We start from the raw sequence: 22,930 nt of genomic DNA, 5'->3' as shown, positions 1-22,930 counted from the left end.
AAATGTCTAGAACATGGTAAATACTGAAAACAAATACTAGCTACCCTTGCCTGCCTCATCTTTCCCCCCCAACCTGTGTCACTTTCTCTTGTTTTCCAAACACCTTACATAATTTTATCTTACATGTTTCATGTTCCCTTAGCCTTTGTGCTTACAAAATTAAGGCAATCTCCCCCTCTGTTCTAGATTACGAAAAGGGAAGATAAACACAGATTGACCAGGAGCCTCCTTAGCATCCTTAACCATGACTTCATCAAATTGAAAGCCTTGCTTAGCTATCAGTACCATTTTTCAGGCCAATTGAGTGGTGCAAAAGCAAGCCAAGTTCAGCTAATTTTGCAATTAAAAATGTCACAAGTTACTGAATCATATATTTTCATAGTCTGACATGTATTTTATTTTCTGTGGCTCCTGATGCTGTGGATTGAGGGTAAATGTTGAAAAGTTTTAAACTTGTCTTTTCACAACTTATTCTAATAATACTTCCTGTGCCTCTTTGTAGTTAGTCAGTTCTCAACCCCCAGTTTCTTTATTTTAGAAAGTGTACACAGATTAACAGATAATTAGCTTTAAGAGAGGAGATTTTTTCAGTCGTAATTATTCCAAAGTATAAAGCGTTCCAGGAATATTTCTAAAAGTACAAATAGTTTTGCCTGCTTACGCATCTCTATTGCTCAACAGGTAGTGCTGTGTGAGTAAAATAGCAATTTATGGCTTTACCTATTTGTTTGTTTTTAAAGATCATTTCTAGACAGTTCCGGTTTGCTTTCAGTTTCCTATTCTTGTTTGCCATACCCCCGCCACCCCCAGTATTGTTCTTCCCTGTCTTCTTTGCTCTTAGCTTTCTAGCCACTGCATTTCCTGGCCTTAGTTTGCTGTTTGTGGCCCTGACATGAACAGCTGCTTCCATCTTGGAGTTGCCAGTGCTGGGAGCAGTGATGGCTACAGGAGAAACCACGTGGTCCTGAGCTTGGGAACCTTGGAGCAAGGGTCTGAGGTGGTCGGCGTAGGCTTGAGCAGAGTCAGCTGGAGTCAAGAATTAGAAATACTGTAGTGTAGAGAGGGGTGGGATCTGTGCTGGGCGGCCCCAGTTCTTGAACTGTTGTAGGACTCTCCGTTACCTGACTACTGCCCCTCGCTAGACTGTGAGGAAAGTCTTATGAGCAGGAATTACTTGTTGTTCAAACCTGTATCCTCAGCACATTAGCAGAGGGCCTGGGTTGTGGGAGATACTAATTACTTGTTGAATGAGTGAATGTCATGTAGTCTCTGAAAATTATATGACTGGTCTGTAAAACCTGGATGACTGCGGCCTAGAAAAGTACCATTGTAAAGAGGTAATTGTTCTGCTAAAGATTTTTGAAATTTTTCCATTTTTAGCCCTGCTTCTAACTCCTGCCCCCAATCCATATACCTTCTCTAATTCTAGACCCTTGCTAAAGATCTACTGTATAAATGGACACTCTCCTTTCATTATAGCTCCTGCTATGAGAATTTCTGTCTGTGTCTTCTTCCACTGTGTTCACTGTTAACTTTCTACCAGAAATTTGTTAAAATCTTTCAGCTACTTATGGCCCTATTCCCTTTATGGTTGTGGATTTATACTTTTAATTACTCCTTTACATTTCATTTTTTAAAAAATTAATAGACTTTATTTATTATTATTTTTTGGAGTGGTTTTAGTTTCCAGAAAACTGAGCAGAAAATACAGAGTTTCTACTACCTCCCTTTCCTCCCTCCCCAGTTTCATACATTTTTTTATTTAAAAAATACAAATGATATTTTTAGCAATTTAGGTTATTTTGTTGTCTTAACACTTTCATTGTATTTTTTTTAAGGTTCATTCATGTTATAACATGTATCAGTACCTCATTCCTTTTTATGGCTGAATAATATTCCATTGTATGGATGTACCATGAAATTTACAACTATTTGAGTGATGTCAATTAAGTCAAATAGCTTTATTTTTTAAATATTTATTTATTTATTTGGCTGCATCAGGTCTTAGTTGCAGCATGTGGGATCTTTGTTGTGGCATGCGGGGTCTTTTTCAGCGTGTGGGCTCTTTGTTGCAGCATGCTGGCTCTCTAGTTGTGGCATGCAGGCTCTAGAGCGTGTGGCTTAGTTGCCGTGTGGCATGTGGGATCTTAATTCCCTGACCAGGCATTGAACCCGCATCCCCTACATTGGAAGGCAGATTCTTAACCACTCAACCACCAGGGAAGTCCCACTTTCATTGTATTTTTAAAAGAAAATACTTGATTCAAGTTTTTTCTCCCATAGACTGGTTTTCTTCAATAACAATCAGAGCATTGACATGTAGGGTTCCAATTGCATGATTACTACTGAGTGATGTTTTGAGATTATCAGTGATTATATGGACATTTTGGTACAACAAAATGACATGATATATCCGTTTGTTTTTAAATTTTATTTGCATGTTTAAAATCCTGGCAGAATTAGATAAAATTGGGCTGATTATTTGAAATGTGTTTATTTTGAGAAATTTTTAAAAATAACCTTTCGATTTTTCACATAGTCAGTGTGGCAACAGCTTAATTTAAGTAATCAGACCATAAATGTTGATAGTTTTTCCATAATGGACAGTGATTGGTGGAGAGTGGGGGAATTCTCTGCAAAGAACATCACATTTTCTCATAGTAAAGAAAATTTAGTATTTAAGAAATCTATTACATTTTCTTACTACAAATGTTGGTATACCTTTTTCCCCCCACACCTGGTGAGCAGTCAACTATAATTCTGTTAGATAAAAATACCCTTCAGTATTTTTTTGCATGGGAGTGTAAATTTATGGAGCCTAAAACTGTATGTCAAATGACCAAAGAAATAAGCAATGTTAATAAACATTATTACGACACATAACAGGAGTTAGCCAATCAGGAGAAGAGACTAGTAAGTTGCTTTGGGATGCTTGGGATACTTTCCAGAGATGTACAAAGGATAGGGTACGAATATCTTAATTCACCCTGCTGGTCCTGTGTGGAGCTAGGTGCTGCTTATTAGACTGTAGATGTAGTTTTACCCTTATTTTGCACGAAGTGAAAGTGAATTAAATTTGTTTCAAAATCAGACATATATGAAAGTAGGTACAATTGCAGCCAGTAACTTTCAGAGGTATAACACTGGAGATGAATGTTATATTTTAAATTATGAAAGAAGGTGTTGGTACACCAGTGGGAACTCTGACAACTCTGCTAAGAGTGTAATTAGGTATAGCTACTTTGGAATATATTTGGCCATTATTTAGTGACACTGAATATGAACGTACCCTGTACCCCAGCAGCTCCATTCTTAGGTATATGTCCTAAAGGAACCTGCACACCTGAGTGCAAGAAAACATGAGGAAAGGTTCGTAGCAACATTGTTTATAATCATCTCCAACTGGAAACACGTCAGATGACCATCAAGAGTGGGATGGATGAAGAGTATTATGTTCATGACATGCGGCTGAAGGGACTGCAGCTCCCCATGTAAACTGATGACCCTTAGAACACCACATGGCATGAAAGAAACAAGTTAAAAGAAAACATACAGTATGAAAGTTCAAAAGTAGGCAAAACTACACCAAAAAGCCAGGCAAAACTAAACTACATTGTTTAGAGTTTGGTCTGTAGGTGTTTGAATCTATAAAGAAAAGCAAGGAAATGATTATTGTAAACTTGTATAATAATATTTGATAAGGGCGCGGCTATGCCGGGACGCTCTCGCGTGGCCGCCCCGCCTCGGGCCCCCGGGCCGAGTGGGCGGGCACGACTGCGCCCAGGTCACGAGGCGCCCTTCGACCAGCAGCGCCCGGGGCGGGTGGGTATAAATGGAGCGGTGGCTCCCCCAGCCGCCTCTCTCCGCCCCGGGTCGCCGCAGCCTCCGCCGCTTTTGGGCCTAGCAGCCTGAAGAGAAAAAAAGAAAAAGATTTAAAAAAAAAACCCCGAAAACGCTTTAAAATCTTAAAAAAAGAAAGAAAAAAAAAAAAAAAAGAGCGAATCCTCCTCGGAGAACCCACGGGGAAGTCACTTTTGCACGCTTCCGGCCTGCCCGACGCCGCCGTCGCCGTCGCCGCTGCCGCTGCCGCCGCACCTGGGCGTTCTCCGGTCCCCGTCCGTCGGTCCGGTGGTGAGCCGCTCGCGCGCCCGCGTCCACGCGCCTCAGCCCGCCGCTCGGCCGCGCCGCGTGGCAGCCCCGCGCCCGCCGCCTTCGCCCCCCGCGCGCCAGCCTCCGCGCTCAACGTGTCCGCGCTGCCCTTCGCCGGCCCGGCGTGGGAGGCGGTTGCGCGCTCCGGCCGCGCGGGGCTTGCCGAGTCGGCACCGACAAATATTTGGTTTCCCTCTTCCCCGGGTTGCTGTAATCTTAAACCGCCGGGAGCCCGAGGCCTATATTTATAGAGAAACGCACGTTCCGGAGGCCGCCGTGGGCACCACTGGGTTGCCTCGGGAAGAATTTTTGTAATTTGGAGGACAGTCCCTGTTTTCATTGTTTTCATTTTTTGAAATTGGGAGTTTCCAGACCAGGACAGCTGAAAATTAACAAACTGCCAGGGAGGGCCATATTGTTTTTGAGAGCCTTTTGTCTGTGGTTGGGCAGTCTCGTCCGAGCTGTCCCCGCACTCCTCTCCGGCCCTCGGAGCCGACTCCAGCTTCTCTGAGCTTCACTGCCACCTGTGGGCCGCGGCTCGGAGCGGAGCCCCTTTTGTCCTGTGTGCCCCCCCCTAAGAAGTCCTCCTGGCGGGGCTCGGGGTACTGGGGGCTGGGGAGATGAACGCTGCGGCCAGCAGCTACCCCATGGCCTCCCTGTACGTGGGTGACCTGCACTCGGACGTCACCGAGGCCATGCTGTACGAAAAGTTCAGTCCTGCGGGGCCTGTGCTGTCCATCCGGGTCTGCCGCGACATGATCACCCGCCGCTCCCTGGGTTATGCCTACGTCAACTTCCAGCAGCCGGCTGACGCTGAGCGGGCCTTGGATACCATGAACTTTGATGTGATTAAGGGAAAGCCAATCCGAATCATGTGGTCTCAGAGGGATTCCTCTTTGAGAAAATCTGGCGTGGGAAATGTCTTCATCAAGAACCTGGACAACTCTATAGATAACAAGGCACTTTATGATACTTTTTCTGCTTTTGGAAACATTCTGTCCTGCAAGGTGGTGTGTGATGAGAACGGCTCTAAGGGTTATGCCTTTGTCCACTTCGAGACCCAGGAGGCTGCCGACAAGGCCATCGAGAAGATGAATGGCATGCTCCTCAATGACCGCAAAGTCTTTGTGGGCAGATTCAAGTCTCGAAAAGAGCGGGAAGCTGAGCTTGGAGCCAAAGCTAAGGAATTTACCAATGTTTATATCAAAAACTTTGGGGAAGAGGTGGATGATGAGAGTATGAAAGAGCTATTCAGCCAGTTTGGTAAGACTCTAAGTGTCAAGGTGATGAGAGATCCCAGGGGGAAATCCAAAGGCTTTGGCTTTGTGAGTTACGAAAAACACGAGGATGCCAATAAGGCCGTGGAGGAGATGAATGGAAAAGAAATCAGTGGGAAAGTCATTTTCGTTGGCCGTGCACAGAAGAAAGTGGAACGGCAGGCCAAGTTAAAGCGAAAATTTGAACAGCTGAAACAGGAGAGAATTAGTCGGTATCAGGGGGTGAACCTCTACATTAAGAACTTGGATGACACCATTGATGATGAGAAGTTAAGGAAAGAGTTTTCTCCTTTTGGATCAATCACCAGTGCTAAGGTGATGCTGGAGGATGGGAGAAGCAAAGGGTTTGGCTTTGTCTGCTTCTCATCCCCTGAAGAGGCAACCAAAGCAGTCACGGAGATGAATGGACGCATCGTGGGCTCCAAGCCACTGTATATCGCCCTGGCCCAGAGAAGAGAAGAGAGAAAGGCTCACCTGACCAACCAGTATAGGCAGCGGGTGGCCGGGATGAGAGCGCTCCTCGCCAATGCCATCTTAAATCAGTTCCAGCCTGTAGCTGGGGGCTACTTTGTGCCAGCAGTTCCACAGGCTCAGGGAAGACCTCCATATTACACACCTAACCAGTTAGCACAGATGAGGCCTAGTCCACGCTGGCAGCAAGGTGGGAGACCTCAAGGCTTCCAAGGAATGCCAAGTGCTATACGCCAGCCTGGGCCTCGTCCAGCTCTTCGCCATCTGGCTCCAACTGGTAATGCTCCGGCCTCTCGTGGCCTCCCTACTACCGCTCAGAGAGTCGGGTCTGAGTGCCCGGACCGCTTGGCTATGGACTTTGGTGGGGCTGGTGCCGCCCAGCAAGGGCTGACTGACAGCTGCCAGTCTGGAGGTGTTCCCACAGCTGTGCAGAGCCTAGCGCCTCGTGCCGCTGTTGCTGCCGCTGCTCCTCGGGCTGTTGCACCTTACAGGTACGCCTCCAGTGTCCGCAGCCCTCACCCCGCCATCCAGCCCCTGCAGGCACCCCAGCCTGCGGTCCACGTGCAGGGGCAGGAGCCGCTGACCGCCTCCATGCTGGCCACAGCACCCCCGCAGGAACAGAAACAGATGCTGGGTGAACGTTTGTTCCCGCTCATCCAGACGATGAACTCAAACCTGGCTGGGAAGATTACGGGGATGCTGCTGGAGATTGACAACTCGGAGCTGCTGCACATGCTGGAGTCCCCCGAGTCTCTCCGCTCCAAGGTGGATGAAACTGTGGCAGTCCTGCAGGCTCATCATGCCAAGAAAGAAGCTGCCCAGGAGGTGGGCGCTGTTGCTGCTGCTACCTCTTAGACAAGGACAAACCGATTCAAAAGCCAAATAAACCCTCATGGAATTCAGCTCAAGATTTGAAGACGTCCTAGCTTGTCCTATGGACCTCAACACCAAGAACCACAAATTGCAAATTTAATAGGTCATTTTGTATCAAAAGGTCAATTATGAAGCACCTAGAATTTTTCAATTAAAAGAATATATTCTCTGGGTTCTGATATGGCCCAAACAGTGTTATGTTAACTTTTTTTTTTCTATTGTGAGTTTTGATTTCCGCCCCCCCCCCCCCGAAACTGGTTTTATTTGATGTACCCAAGTCTTAAGTTTCTCAATAAAGAAAAAATCTCCATAAAAAAAATATTTGATAAGGAGTGAACTACCTGTCCTCCTCGATTTACCGTGGGTGATAGCGGTGTGTAAGAGTTTTATTCTTCAGACGCCTTTGGTTTGCAGTCTTATATTAATTTATTACTTGCTCTTGTTCATTACTTTTATTTTTGTCCTTCCTGCCTTATAATCATATTATCCTTTCAACATATTCATCACTTGAAATGCCTACACAGAACACTTCCTCCTCTCGTATATTCAATATAGTGGATCTCTGGTTCTTTGAAATGTTTTGATATAATTTACAAACTTAGATTCTCTTATGTCTTGGTGTTGCGTGCATCCGTGGCGGTTCTCCTGCTGTACACTGAACCATTTCTGTTGTCCCCCTGATGCCTGGACACTGAAGGTCCATGCCCTTCAGATGGGGTTTTGTTTCAACCCTCTCCTGCATGCATGGGTTCAAGTTACACCAATATGTACTTTATTCTTCAGGGAGATTTCTGTTTTGCAGGTGTTTCTTAGCATGTTTCCCCATTTTGTCATCCTAAGGAGCCTTTTTATTTTTACTTTTAGTTTTTTTGTAATATTTCTTTTTAAAAATATTTATTTATTTATTTGGCTGTGCTGGGTCTTAGTTGTAGCGTGTGGGATCTGTAGTCACAGCGTGCGGGATCTTTAGTTGCGGCACGTGGGCTCTTTTAGTTGTGGCATGTGGGAGTGAACCTGGGCCCCCTGCATTGGGAGCACGGGGTCTTAACCACTGGACCACCAGGGAAGTCCCAGGAACCTTGTTAGACTGGTTTTTCTTAATTGCCACTGCCACTCCCAAAGGAAAATTAAAACTACAAATATACTGTATATCTGTTTATGTACTATATATGTCTGTGCTTCATACATAAAAAGAGGGTTTTTATTTTTTGCTCTCTTCCGAATCAGGTTTTCAGAGTTTTTCCCCTTGAGATGATATTGCCAACTTTGCAATGTGTAATGTAAGCAAAAGTCTGCAGCCCTCCACTTAGGCTGAGCCAAATTCCTCCCTATGCTTTTTACTGTTGGAATGCATTTTCTCTTCTTTCATGTTCTTTCTATCTGGCTGGGCCATAACTCTCATAGATATTTAAATGATTTACAATTTGATCTGCATTTCCCTCATGCCCTTGTCACGCTCTGCAGTCACAACACTAACTGATGCTAATGGCAGTATAGTTTTAAACATCCTGTCTTGTTCATGTAACATTATGTTGTATTTCCATGCCATTAATATTTCTTCATAAATACAATTTTAATCACGTATCATATGGATTCACCTTAATCAGTTAAAATGATTCGTCATTTTGGTGGTTTCCACTGTTTTGTTATTCCAGATAACACCCTAATGAACATCTTTATACAATATGTTGCAAGAGACCCTGCTGGCTCCACCACATTAGGAGCCTTACTACCTGAGCAGGAAGCCGTTGGAATCCTGATTGAATCTGCTAGAGATCCCCCCAGAAGCTGAAGGAAAAATGGCTTCTCTGTTCTCACACCCCACCCTAGCCCCAACCCAGTGTCTCTGATTCTCTGCCCTAATCTGAAGCCAGCAGGCAGAGAAGTTTGGAAAATATAGTTTGCAGGTTTCTAGTCCCCTGCACTGCAGATCATAGATGGGCAGGGTGTGGAAATGGCTAGTACTGTGGCCTTATTTTACAGAGGTTATGTAATTTTCGTAAAGTCACACAGCAAGTAGAAATCATTTGTGGCTGTCTTTCTCCATACTGTATGCTGTATGTATGTAAGATACATACGAGTGTGAGTGTGTGTTTATAAAGTCTTAAATATTATCGCACAGGGGGCACTAGAAGTTATGAAAAATTTTAAAACTAAGATTAGCTATAATTCTACCACTGTAACAAATCAACTGTTCCCATTTTTTCATTCTTTTTCCAGTGCTTGTCCCTATGTATAGGTATATACTTACAGCAAATTAAATGGTAAAGAAGGAAGCATTTAAAACGTGCAAATAATAATTAAGTTTTATCTTGTTATTAGGGTTATGAAAATAAAATAGTATATTACTATGTATTTGAAAAGTTTGAGCCCTAATCAAGAAAGGTGCGGTTGAAATCCAAGCTCTTACTTTTGTTAATTTCAGTTCCTGACTTGGTCAAATCAGGAGAGCAGGCAAATTTTTGCTGTAAAGCAGCTAAAATTACTTACCTCCTTCTTTTGGCTGTATGGTTAATAGCTCATGTTTTGAGGTATCCGGTTGCTAGTATTCAAAGGGAAGACGTCATGGTAAGACTACCAATACTTCTGCCAGTTCTCATGTTGTTCATAAAGCTCACTGGTTTATCTGGGCACAGTTGTTTCCCTGAGCAAAAGTAAAGACAGGGCTCTAAAGACAGGGGACCTGAGGCCAAGTTCCATCATCTCAAGTAGAAGGGATATATTTTGGAGACATTGCAAAGGGTTTATTCATATGTGTCATGATGATGACTGCTAGTTTGTCTCCTCCCCCATTTTAGCTGACTGCATGGATGCCAAGAATAGTTATATTTCTCAGTCCTCTTTTCAACCATATATGATCTATATTTTGGCCAAGGGAATGTAAGCAGAAGTGGTATGGGCAAACCTGCAGGTGGAGTTCTCAAAGGAAGTGCATGTCCTCATCTCTGTCTGCTGACTTGAATGAAAATGTGATGGCTGGAGCTGGATGAGCCACATTGTACTGTGAGTAAATTTAGAAATAGAGACTGTACACAGTGAAGCAAGAAGAGAAAAGGAGCCTGGCCCTTAAATATCATGGAGTAATGGGCAAGCTCCACTACACCTACTTTTGGACTCCCGTTGAAGCCATAATTAATACAGGTCTGTTACTTGTAACTCACCCTAATCCTGATTTATACTTGGTTGATAACGTATAGTGGATGGAGACGAGGCAGTAATATAATAAACTAGCTTTCTAGGGCAGGTTATTTGTAGGAGTTATCAGCATAATCTCACAGAGACCGGAAGACGGTGGGATGAGGCAGAACCTGGTACTTCTCCCTCTCTGCATACCAGATTTTGTCCTCAGTCCCCCAGCATTTTTGTTATACTCTTCACAAAATACAACATTTAGGTTCAGAGTAAAAGAAACAACAACAAAAACAGTGAATTACACAAATAATCTTTTTGTTGTTGTTGAATTCTGCCAATCATAGTAATTTACACATTATTGAGAAAACCATTAGAGCCGTTAACCGTGCTTTTTCAGCCAGCCCATAACAGCTGAGGCAAATGAGTCATAACCTTAAAGATGTAGGAGTTTGTCAGAAGCCTCTTAGCAATGCTCAGGTTTCATATTTTATCTTGTAAATTAATGCACATTTTAAGTTCTACTTCAGTAATCATATCCACGTTTGTTTTATTACTATTAAGATGGCATTACCTGCCAGTCCAGTGACTTAATTAACTTTCTAGAAATCTTAGTGTAAGATTAGCGATCCAGGAAAAAGTATCATGTTTGTTTTCTGACCTTGCTTATTCCTGGCACATCATGGATTGTCTCCAAAAGTTCATGCATACCTGTTGGGGAAATAGCATATGTATCATTTGAGCCTAATGGGGTTTCTTAGCTAACTGGATTTTTCTTTCTTTCTTCTCTGTGGTGTGATATATTGCAAAAAGCCTGAAACCTGGATTTAAGCCTGCCAGTTTTGTGACCTTGGGGGTAGTGATTGGGATCATTAAATTTCTACTTTCTGGTAGCTTTTGTGATCTGCAGATCTTCAGATAAATCTTCAGATTTATCTTCCAGTTCACTAATTCTCTTTCCAGTTGTATCTGATCCATGAAATTGTTTCACTGACATTTTCTAATGTTTGAATTATAACATAGGTGCAGTAAAGTACAAAATCTTAAATGTACAACTGTATGCAGATTTAAGTGAGAGGTTGATTAAGGAGAGGCCTTAGAAATGACTGTTGGAATCTGGTAAGATGGAAGTTGTTAGTTACTTTGTCAAGAATCATTTAGGTGGAATGGTGTTTAGGAAGCTAATTAGGGTGGGTTGAGGGGAGAATGAGAGTCAGAGAACAGGCAGAAAAATAGGGTAGCCACTGGGAGGGGACATGGATTCTAGGGAGGTTTTATTTTTTTATTTTTGGCTGGGAAATGGCTCAGCATGTTTACATACTGTGGTAGGAATGATTCATTCCAATTCTGTAAGTATTACTAAATGCCTGCATTCATAGAACTTACATTCTATTACAGATGGAGAAATTCTTATTCATAAAGATTGGAGAAGGGATATTTCACTCCTTTATAACAGGAGTGAAGGCAGTGTATGTACATGTTGATGCAGGTGGGTTTGTGGATTTTAAAGTGGAAAGACAGGGTAATTATCTGATTAGACTCTATTGAAATAGAGTCAGCTGAGCATGAAGATTGGGGATTGGTGTTGGAAATTTACCAAGAGAGAGCTGTAGGAGAGTTAATTCCCCTGGGACACTAGAGACGCATAATAGGATTGCCAGACAGAGCTGAGGGCCCACTTGAAGTTTATGGGGATGAACTTAAAAGCAATCAGAATGGTTGTATGTTGTTCTTCAGTTATGTATAGCTGCTTTGGAACATGGGGTAGTTAGAGAATTGGATTTAACCAAGGCTGGAGCTTTGCTAGGCAGTTATGATGGAGGAAAGCAGGAGTGTGAGGGAGTTGGGAAGGAGGAAGCAAGGGAGTGTCCCTGATGCTGATCCACTGAATCCTAGCTGGGTTAGGAGGGGGTGGTGGTAGACAATGAAAAAGTGGTAGAGAGAGCCAACCAGGTCAAAAATTGTTTGAGTCGGGTACTAGAGGAAATGGTCTGGAAAGCTGGGCGGTGGTGGTATTCAGAGAGTGGAATATATGAATTCAAAATTGTGGTGGTAGTGCAATTATTAGCAAAGAGAATGTGCAGCCAGGGCATGACCATGGGAATGGGTAGTTGGGGTAGGTTAGAGGAAGTGAACAAGCAGACCAAGGCCTTAGAGACCATATTTTTGCGTGGCTTGAATATGAGTATGTTGATATTTTTTAAATGAGGCCTGGAGTAGTGTGGAGGGGCAAACAGTGAAGCAGGTGCTCAGATGATTAGAAAATGAGCAGGAGTGACAGTGCTGTCTATAAATGACTGTAGCAAGAAGCATTGATGGGTAGTATAGTCTGATGGGATGTTTCAGGGCAACTGGGATGTCAGGAGAAATAGTTTGGAAGCTGTACTGCTTCTCTGTGGTACATGGGTTGTGGAGAGAGAAAAACAAGTCACCACTTACAAAGGCTCCAGAGAAAGAACTGTTCTCAGGGGACACCCAGGTTTCTGTTAGACCAGCCATAATAATCTTACTTTTCCAAGCTAATAACTTTCGGAATATTACATAAGCAATTTTTACATTTTTAATTTATGCTTACAGTCATCTTTTTATCCTACCACAATGGAAAAGTTTGTGAAAATAAATAAACATAAAATAAATGATGCATAGATCAAGGAAAATTTCTTAAAAACTGAACTATTGCACAACAAATCAACATGAGAATAATATATGCAAGTAATATAAAAATGCATTTAAATACATTGCATCATGTTTCATAATTCATAAATATATTTCACCTACTTACTGTTTATAATAATCTCTGGGTTCTGGAATTAGATGATTTCTTACCAACCCATTTCCATGTAGTACATTATAATGAAATATAATGAGTGAAATATGTGAGTTCCAGAGGGGATGGGGAGAGCTGTGGGAGACTGTGTTAGTTTAGGGGCTGTACTGAATCATACGGCCTTGGGCTGGGGTATGTAGCAGCTTTAGTCCTCTTTGCTGATCAAGGTAAACAGGGATATAAGGCATAATTATAATTAGCCCTGATGATCCTTTAGGGGAAGATAGGTAGTAATTCTGATTATAGCTTTGGACAGTTTGTCATGGTGAGGCTTTTGGCCTCATGGCCTGAAAAGGAGGTGTCTTACTGAAGGATTCAGAGCTCTGTGAACCTCCCTTATATCCCGCTGGTTGGTTGTGTCCTGGTAGGGGAAAGGGTATCTTATTAGTAGTGTGGTCTTAATAATTATGCACCGTTGTATTGTGTAGGGTTAACTAGAGAATCTACAGTCATCTTAACTGCTCATTTGGAAGCTAATTTAACTGAAATTTATGACTTAAAAAGCTTGAAATGCATCAGTGGGAGACCATGACCAATTCAGAACAAAATGGATAACAGAACTTCCTTCTCCCAAGCTGCCGGAATTCCAGGCACCTGTGATATGTATGTCTGCGTGTGTGTTTGTGCACAGGGAGCTTTGCAGCACAAACAAGCATTGCACAGCAGCCAGACTTTTTGATAGGAGACTTAGTTATTAGGATCTCCTGTAAACTCTAGTTTTTTCTAGATTTATGAAAATACAATATCCCATAACTGATTTAGTGAGTTAATAGGTTAGTATTAATCCGAGGTAAAACTGAAAGTGAAGGTTGTATGTATGTATGTATGAATTGTATGTCATTCATTTGTAAGATCACCAGAAAGGACTTGAATTCTTGGTCTGTTTGGGGTCCTTCAGAATGGGCAGTTGGAGTGACCTTCGGAAGCCGCGTCACGTAGGCCCCTCACAATCTGCCCTCTCTTTCCAGCCTCACCTCACTCAGCGTCTCCAGCTGGAGCGCCAGATGCACCGAAGGTTCACCCCTGCCCCGCTTTGTCTGATACCATCCCATGCACCGAAATGCCCTCCTCCTCTCCTCCTGCAGATCTGTCACTCACCTTCACACCCCAGGTTACCGGCAGCCTTCTTTGGGAAGCTCTCCTGGAATGCCCAAGCAAAGCTAGTCCTCTTTCTTTGCACAGGACTCTGTGGAACTCTCAGAACATTGTGTTATAAAGACATTCCTGCCTGTCTCCTCAAGAAGATTATGGGCACCTTGAATGTATTGAAAACAATTTATTCATTGAAGAACCTGTGCGTGCCTGCCAAAGAGACAATTTAGTAAATGCTTATTCACCATAAAAGGGCAAAACGCCTGGGAGAGATGGTTCCTTAGGGGGATATAAAGAAATGCAGATGTGGTACCAAGATGGACAGAAGGCAGTAGAGCCAAAAACACAATCCAAGCAAAATATATATATACATGTAGGGTTCCGTGGATGAGGCTGAAGAGTGGGAGAGACTTCTGTCTGGCAAGATAATTTGGGACCAGACTCACTGTAAACCACAGAATGCTATTCCTTATAGCAAACAGATTGAATTTAGGCCTGTTACATCCCAAGTGCTTGAAGATCTGACTTGTGGTAAATTTTAAACTTGTAATCCTCAGCGGAGGCCAGGGGACCCCGTTTATTGTTTTGGAGCTGGAGGGGCAGTGAGGGTAGTGGGGGAGAGCATCTGCTATAGACTCAGAGCACTGTGGGTGCAGACCTGCTTAGCTCTATTATGTGCATAAGGAACTTAGCCTCTTTGAGTGTAATTTCTTTATGTGTAAAATTAGGTGAATGATAATGCTTGGTGAGTTATAAATTTGATAATTTGTATAGATCACCGTTTAATGGCAGAAACTGCTCTTTTTCTTCCCCTCTTTCTTTCACTGCCTCTCCCCACAACAGTCCCTTGTGTATAGTAGTCTTTACTTATTTATTTATTTAATAAATTTATTTATTTTATTTATTGATAAGCTGTGTTGGGTCTTCACTGCTGCACGCGGGCTTTCTCTAGTTGTGGTGAGCGGGGACTACTCTTCGTTGCGGTGTGCGGGCTTCTCATTGCAGTGGCTTCTCTTGTTGCGAAGCACGGGCTCTAGGCGTGCGGGCTTCAGTAGTTGTGGATCGTGGGCTCTAGAGCGCAGGCTCAGTAGTTGTGGCGCATGGGCTTAGTTGCTCCGCAGCATGTGGGATCTTCCCGGACCAGGGCTCAAACCCATGTCCCCTGCGTTGGCAGGTGGATTCTCAACCACTGCACCACCAGGGAAGCCCTCCCTTGTGTATAGTAGTCTTTAAATGTTATTGATTGTACATCCCATCAGTGTAACCTTTTAAAGAAACCCCCCGATTTAAGTGGATTGACAAAAATTATATAATACATTGTTATACCAATATATTATGTAAATTATAAGATATCTGCAAATCGACACTTTCCAAAAGATAAAATTAATTAAAAATTTTAAAGTATTTAAATTTGAGTTTATACCAATACAGAAAAAAATTTGATATTACAAATATTATTATTAACAATCATCTGGATGAGGTTTTTTTTGTTTGTTTGTTTTTGCAGTATGCGGGCCTCTCACTGTTGTGGCCTCTCCCGTTGCGGAGCACAGGCTCCGGACGCACAGGCCCAGTGGCCATGGCTCACGGGCCCAGCCGCTCCGTGGCATGTGGGATCCTCCCGGACCAGGGCACGAACCCATATCCCCTGCATCGACAGGCAGACTCTAAACCACTGCACCACCAGGGAAGCCCTGGATGAGTTTTTAAACTCAGTTGCTAATCACAGTGCCTTCATAGTGTCATTATTTAATGTCCCAAGGAACAGTATATTTTATAGCCATGCTCATTGTTAATAATGGTGGCTATAAATCTTTATTTCAGAGAGGGTTGGTAACGGATGGGGAGGCAATTTTCTTCAGAGATTTGATAAACATTGTCTTTGTTTTTAGCTTACAAAAATGGCTTAACAAAGAGCCGACACGGAGTAGAACGGTAGGCTCTACTGTTGTTTGCTTGTACTTGATCTTTACTATATATTTTTTTTGGCCTGTGATTTCTTTATCAGAATGTTTAAAACAGTTTTATGGTTCCAATTTTTTAAAATTTTTCATTTTTTTTTGGCCATGCCACATCCGTGGCTTGTGGGATCTTAGTTCCCCAACCAGGGATTGAACCCAGGCCCTGGGCGGTGAAAGCGCCGAGTCCTAACCACTGGACTTCCAGGGAATTCCCTGGTTCCATTTTTTAAATTAATTAATTAATTTTTAATTTATTTGTTTATTTTTTTAACATCTTTATTGGAGTATAATTGCTTTACAGTGGTGTGTTAGTTTCTGCTTTATAACAAAGTGAATCAGCTATACATATACATATATCCCCATATCTCTTCCCTCTTGCATCTCCCTCCCTCCCACCCTCTCTATCCCACCCCTCTAGGTGGTCACAAAGCACCGAGCTGATCTCCCTGTGCTATGCGGCTGCTTCCCACTAGCTATCGGTTTTACATTTGGTAGTGTATATATGTCCATGCCACTCTCTCACTTCGTCCCAGCTTACCCTTCCCCCTCCCCGTGTCCTCAGGTCCATTCTCCAGTAAGTCTACGTCTTTATTCCCATCCTGCCCCTAGGATCTTCATGACAAATTTTTTTTTTTAGATTCCATATATATGTGTTAGCATACGGTATTTGGTTTTTTTTTTAAATTTATTTATTTTTGGCTGCATTGGGTCTTCGTTGCTGTGTGCAGGCTTTCTCTAGTTGCGGTGAGAGGGAGCTGCTCTTCGTTGTGGTGTGTGGGCTTCTCATTGCGGTGGCTTCTTTTGTTGCGGAACATGGGCTCTTGGCGCGCGGGTTTCAGTAGTTGCAGCATGTGAGCTCAGTAGTTGTGGCTCGCGGGCTCTAGAGGGCAGGCTCAGTAGTTTTGGCACACGGGCTTAGTTGCTCTGTGGCATGTGGGATCTTCCCGAACCAGGGCTTGAACCCGTGTCCCCTGCATTGGCAGGCGGATTCTTAACCACTGCGCCACCAGGGAATCCCTGGTTCCATTATTTTTAAAATAGATTTTTACGAGAGTCAGTTTAGTTAAACCTAGGTAATATAATCAAGCATGCTAAACCACAGTATGTCTCCTTATGCTGGAAGAGAAGGAAGGAGCGCATGCCTCTTTCCCCCCTGTTGCAGGCAGGACCCCACTCAGGGTACCTGGATTACTGGCATGGCATGTGACTTCTGACAGGTGGGCTGAGTGTGAGCACCAGTGCCAGTCTGAGTAATGTGTACCGCTAAGGCTTAGGGTCTTCATATTTCTTAGATGAAACACAAAGTTCTGATATTTTCTTTGCTCACCCACTTTGGAGACCATTAGTGTTAGTGTGTGTTTATTAACTGCTAGTTGGATTGTATTGAATGCTCTGTGGATATTTCTTCAATCTCATGAGTCCTTTCAGACCATTTGATCTAGTGTTCACTCTTGTTTGCATCTACTACCTGTAACTTTCATTTGGGGATCATTTGTATCTTGGGAACTCTCTGGATTCATTAATTTGGAATCCTCTTTTTCAAATATTTATGAATGTGCTCTCTTTTCATGGATTCTACTTTCCTAGTCCCTCCTAAGCTTATATCTTACTCTTCTTATCCTTTGATGGTAGATGATGTTGCTGTTGCTGCCTTTAAGGCATTTAAAAATTCATTTCAAAGTGGTCTGAGTTTTGGAAGAAATTCTTCCCATCTTTCCTTGAATGTCACTTTCAACCAAAGAGTAATAGTTACTCACAGATTCTCAGTTTTTAATGCCCAGGAGAGTAACAGCTGGAAACCTATATGGAAAAAATGACTGTTACTGAGGTGGGAATAAATCTCTTCTGCATATTTTGTTATAGTCGTTTGATTTGTATTTACTCCTTCACAAGTGGAAGTTGAATGCTAATGTAGGCACTCATTCTAAGATTTTACTGTTAGAAATCTATTTGTAGATTCCAAATGGATTCTTTTTGGTTATTGATACTGTTAAAGTTAATAAACTTATTAGTATAGGTAGTTTTTGACAAAATCTCTTGCATAATTCAGACTTCAATCCTGATTTTTATTTGGAGAAAGTAAGAATTTTGTATGAATATTTTTACATAAAATGTAAAAAATTCAGTTTGCAAAAATGCAAAATTAAAAATTACTCATTTCCTATTTAATGTAATATAAAAAATTACATTGTCAGGGTGCAAAGGAATCAAACCACAGTGAAGAAGGGAGACACCCATCTCAAGCAACCCACAGTCTAGCAGGGAAGACAGTCATGCAAGCCACATGTATGAAGTAGTACAGCTGTGTATAAGAGAGAGAAGTTTGTAGTAACAGTGAAAGCTCTAGCCCTAATAAGGCCCTTTAATTTTCACAAGGGTGACATACTACACTCTTGGATTTCCTCAGCTGAAGGAGGGGTGAATGGTTGTATTTGGTTAAAGCTTGTTGAAAGGTACTTATGTTTCTCTTCCATCATTAACACACATACCTCTATTTTATGTTTTGTTGGGGATGCCTCATTGCCAGCAGATGGAAAGGTGGCCAGGGTATTGAGGGGCTAGAGGTCATGTATCATGGGAAAATGTTGTGGGAACAGGGCTTTTTTGGTTTGAAGAGTGGGACTTCTGTGTAAGTATACACTGCCAGATGCTTAGAGCTGTGATGTGAGGACTTCTCTGTTTTCCTACAGGAATATTTCCCCAACTTCACCCACATTCATGCAACCACCATGATTTTGTCTTATATGAGTACAGCTTGAATTCCAGTTTACTTACCTCACTTTTTCAAAAATTTAAGCATATTGTTTACTCTATCCTTATATTACATGGTGAAGCCCTTGAAAATTGAGATTGATATCCTAGTTTATATATTTCTAATATACATAACTCTTGAAGATTTTTAAGAAGTGCCACACTTAACCATCTCTCACTTCATCAGTGGTCTGTGCACCATTTTGGGAAACACTGCTTTAGGGGCCAACCTCAGGACAGATGGAATGAGGTTACTGGGGAACCAGATATGGACCTGTTCAAGGGAAGGGCTGTCTGTCCTCTGAGCGTACAGGCACAGTGCCCCTTTCTTATTTCTTGCATCAGATTTAATTTATTTAATGTTTTTGCATGGGGGTATGAGATGGGATTTATCTCAGAGGACACTAGGTTTTTTATTCATTTTGTTTCCCTTCATACTCTACACTTTACTATAGTACCTGGCTCATCTTAGGTTCTCATAAATGTTTATTTTAAGGATATGTGATTCTAGAGTTTTACTTAGACCAATGAATTCTGTTACCTTTCATTGTCTCTCCTTTTTGAAAACAGGTGTTATCTTCATAAACACTGAAGTATTTCAGTGGATTTTTTTTTCAATTTTTCTTTAATAGTTCTGTTCTTAAAGGAGTAAGACTTTTAAAGTTTCATATGGTTTATATTATGCTGGATTATAAATCAGAGGTTCTGAAAGATTTCAGACTACAAAGGTGGATACAATGTTTTAGTGTGCTATGAGTTTTTAAAACATTTTCCTCTGTTCTTTTGTGGTGTGTTTTTTTCTCTTTTTTGAGATGGTCAAAGCATTCCTTTTGGGAGACAGGCTGGGGGTTTTAATATCATGTTGTTTTGTGTTAGGAAAATTGAATTTGACTCAGAACTGTTTTAGGAACTAGCAGTCACCAGATATTTTAAGAGTGCTTTAAATGCAAACACATGTAAAAAAGTGAAAATATTAGTGACCTTCCCACCACCCTTCCCCCTTTCCTAGCACTGTAGTATGATTGGCTGTAGTTCAAGATTGTGTATGTTGCTGTTTTATATTCATTTTCAAATGAAAAAAAAATTGCTGAAGAATGTTTTCTTAACATATAGGCTGATTACATAGAGAGGTACTTGAGGACTGTGCCCTTTAATAAAGATATAATATCAAATAGGGTATGTTTTCCTCAATAAACTGACATTTTAATATATTTCTTTTAAGAAATATTGTTCTAAAGATATCATATAAATTTTTTTCAAATTTTATGGTTTCTTTTACTACATTATCATTTTAGAAATCAAAGCATTCTAATGAGAAAAACAAATCACCTTTAGTTCCAGTAATCAAAGGTAACCACTGTGAGCATTCTGGGATATACTTAACATCTTACAAAAAGGAATGCATACTGGGTTTTCTTAGTGGTAAACATTTTAATGTAAGTTTAACATATAGAAAAGTGTACAATTAGTGTATAGCTCAATTCATTGTCATAAAGTGAATGAACATACATGTCATTACCAGTCAGGTCAAGTAATCCCAGCATCCCAGAAACCCCGCTCGTGTACTCTCCTAATCGCTGTCCTCTCCCAACTGCACGGGAAACCACTGTTGTGACTTCTAGCACTGCAGATTAGTTTTGAACTTTATCCTTTTTTTTTTTTTTTTTTTTTGCGGTACGCGGACCTCTCACTGTTGTGGCCTCTCCCGTTGTGGAGCACAGGCTCCGGACGCGCAGGCTCAGCGGCCACGGCTCACGGGCCCAGCCGCTCTGCGGCATGTGAGATCTTCCCGGACCGGGGCACGAACCCGTGTCCCCTGCATTGGCAGGCGGACTCTCAACCACTGCGCCACCAGGGACGCCCTTGAACTTTATATAGATGGGATCACATGCTGTGTATTCTTTGGCATCTTCTTTGGTTTGTAAAGTTCATTCATGTTTTTGCATGAAGCATATTTTGTTCATTTTGATTATTATATATTATTTTATCTTAGGACTATCCCATATTTTATTTATCCTTCATACTGTAATGCATATGATTATTACACATTTGATTATTTCTAACTTTGGCCTGTTAAAATAATGCTGCTGTGTATATTTTTGTACATGTCTTTGCACATAATGTAAGCATTTTGTTAGGTATAATAATTAAGCAAATTGCTGGGTCCTAGCTGTGCATCATTCAAGTGTAGTGGTTACAGTTAAACAGTTTTCCAAATTATTTTCACCAATTTACTCTCTCACTATAGAGTATATGAGAGTTCAACTTGCTCCACATCCATGCCCAACGTGTTTTTGGAGAGGGAAAGGATGGAGTCATGTTTACTGAGATATAATTTAAACACAGTAAAATTTACCTTCTGTTAGTTTTAACAAATATGTATAGTCATGTAATAACCACCATAACCATAAGATTTTGAACATTTCCATCATCTTTAAAAGTCTCCTTGTGTTCCTTTGTAGTCAGACCCTAACAACTGACCCTCCAAACTAGTTATAGAATGCAGGTATCTACCACTTAATATCAGTAATCACAAAAATCAGACATTATGCCAAAAATACTGATCTGGAACCTATTTAAATACCATTATTTTAAATTTTAAAAATTATAGTGTATAGGGCCTCCCTGGTGGCGCAGTGGTTGAGAGTCCGCCTGCCGATGCAGGGGATACGGGTTCGTGCCCCGGTCTGGGAGGATCCCATATGCCGCGGAGCGGCTGGGCCCGTGAGCCATGGCTGCTGAGCCTGCGCATCCGGAGCCTGTGCTCCGCAACGGGAGAGGCCACAACAGTGAGAGGCCCGCGTACCACAAAAAAAAAAAAAAAAAAAAAAAAAAAAAAATTATAGTGTATATAATAACTCAAATTACTCAACCAGTTTTTTAAAGCACACTAAATGCCAGTGTTTAACAAACTAGTGTGTTTTTATATAAAATGCTTAAAATATGGCTTCCTGATGAAAGTGCTGATTTAAATAGTAATCTCTTCTCTTCCATTTAGTCATTTTTTTCCTCTCTTCTTTACAACCTTTTCAACTTTTACCTCTTATTGTATAACACTTAGCAAAATCAAAGGCTCAGTGTGAAAGGTCTTAGGAAACTCATTTAGTATGTGTGCCCAGTGGTGGAGAATGGCTCACACAGGGCATGACACTAAGATGCCCATTAGTTATCAACAACATCTGAGACATTCATCTCCCCCTTTCTTTTTTTTTAACACTCAGTTCAGTTTCAAAATGTCAGCAGTTCTGTCACACCAGTTATCTTTGTAATGAAATTTGATTACCCCTCTCACCCAGTACGTTATTTTCTTTAAAATGTTTTGAGTTTTGGAGATACAAGTATAAAAGATTATTTTATGAACACTAGTTGAAAAGGATTAAACTGAGTGATATATTCTAGGAAGTTTAGATATTAAAAACTAGCTGACATTCTACTGGGAAAATGTTAACCTTGTTGACATTCTGGGTGATATGCCTGGATTTCTAACCATGGCCTTGGTTTTCTCTTGTGTTGATGAGTTATGTCACAACTAATTCAGCCAGTTTCTTCTTATTCAGTATTTAAGTGTATATGTTTCTCTTGAGTTTTAAGATGGATAGCTCTTTAATTTGATCTTTGTATTCATTCTTTAGAATAAATTGTGGAATTGGACTTCTTAGGCCAAATAATCTGTGTATTGTTAATGTTTGTGATGCACATTTCTTGACTGTCTTTCCCAAAGATGGTGCGTACCCATTTACAGTCCTACCACTGGTGTCTGAAAATACCTGTCTCCTAGTATTCTCATCAGCATTAAAGTATTATAATTTAAAATATAGGACAAAAGCCAACTTTTTTTATTTTATTTTATTTTATTTTTTGCGGTACACGGGCCTCTCACTGTTGTGGCCTCTCCTGTTGTGGAGCACAGGCTCCAGACGCGCAGGCTCAGCGGCCATGGCTCACGGGCCCAGCCGCTCTGTGGCATGTGGTATATTCCCGGACCGGGGCACGAACCCGTGTCCCCTGCATCAGCAGACAGACTCTCAACCACTGCGCCACCAGGGAAGCCCTAAAGCCAACTTTTGACACTTATATTTAGAACTTTAAAAACAGCATGCTTTTCCTTTAAATAGCAAATATAAAATCTATATTATTTATATACTTTTAAAATATCAAATATAAACTCTGTCTTATACACTGTAAAAATAACCTTTGGTAAGTAACTGAAGTAAGAAAGAAAGTAAAGTAAAGTTGAAGTAAAGGAGCAAATTAAGTTTATAAGTTGGAGCCCTCTAAGGAATATGTAACATGAAAAAGATGTAGCTATTTTCTATCAAGGAGTCCACAGGAAGATTTGTGCCTAAGTTACATACATAAGTATAATCAATTTCAGGCTGTGGTAAGTACAGTGCTGGAGA

The 22,930-nt window shown here is 41.5% G+C and overlaps 2 protein-coding genes across 3 annotated transcripts in view; both read left to right on the top strand.

Annotated features, from left to right (window-relative positions):
- The window catches only part of DYM (dymeclin), a 388,749-nt gene that overhangs the window by 125,354 nt on the left and 240,465 nt on the right, over positions 1–22,930 (top strand). The gene's annotated exons all lie outside the window — the stretch shown is intronic.
- Positions 4,660–6,752, top strand: LOC307061880 (polyadenylate-binding protein 4-like; the record flags this gene model as incomplete). 2 transcript variants are annotated; one of them, XM_079717254.1, is made up of 2 exons in its annotated part: positions 4,660–6,174; positions 6,310–6,752. In XM_079717254.1, the coding sequence occupies exons 1-2, from the start codon at positions 4,770–4,772 to the stop codon at positions 6,750–6,752; spliced, it is 1,848 nt and encodes a 615-aa protein (XP_079573380.1). In that variant the 5' UTR covers positions 4,660–4,769. The 2 variants fall into 2 exon arrangements, with proteins under 2 accessions (XP_079573380.1, XP_079573379.1); XM_079717253.1 differs by having other exon boundaries at positions 4,660–6,752.

Source organism: Hyperoodon ampullatus (genome assembly GCF_949752795.1).
Source record: "Hyperoodon ampullatus genome assembly, chromosome: 13".
NCBI classification, from domain to species: Eukaryota; Metazoa; Chordata; class Mammalia; order Artiodactyla; family Ziphiidae; genus Hyperoodon; species Hyperoodon ampullatus.
Note: the sequence above shows the minus strand (reverse complement) of the source record. Positions and strands in the feature narration are given on the sequence as shown.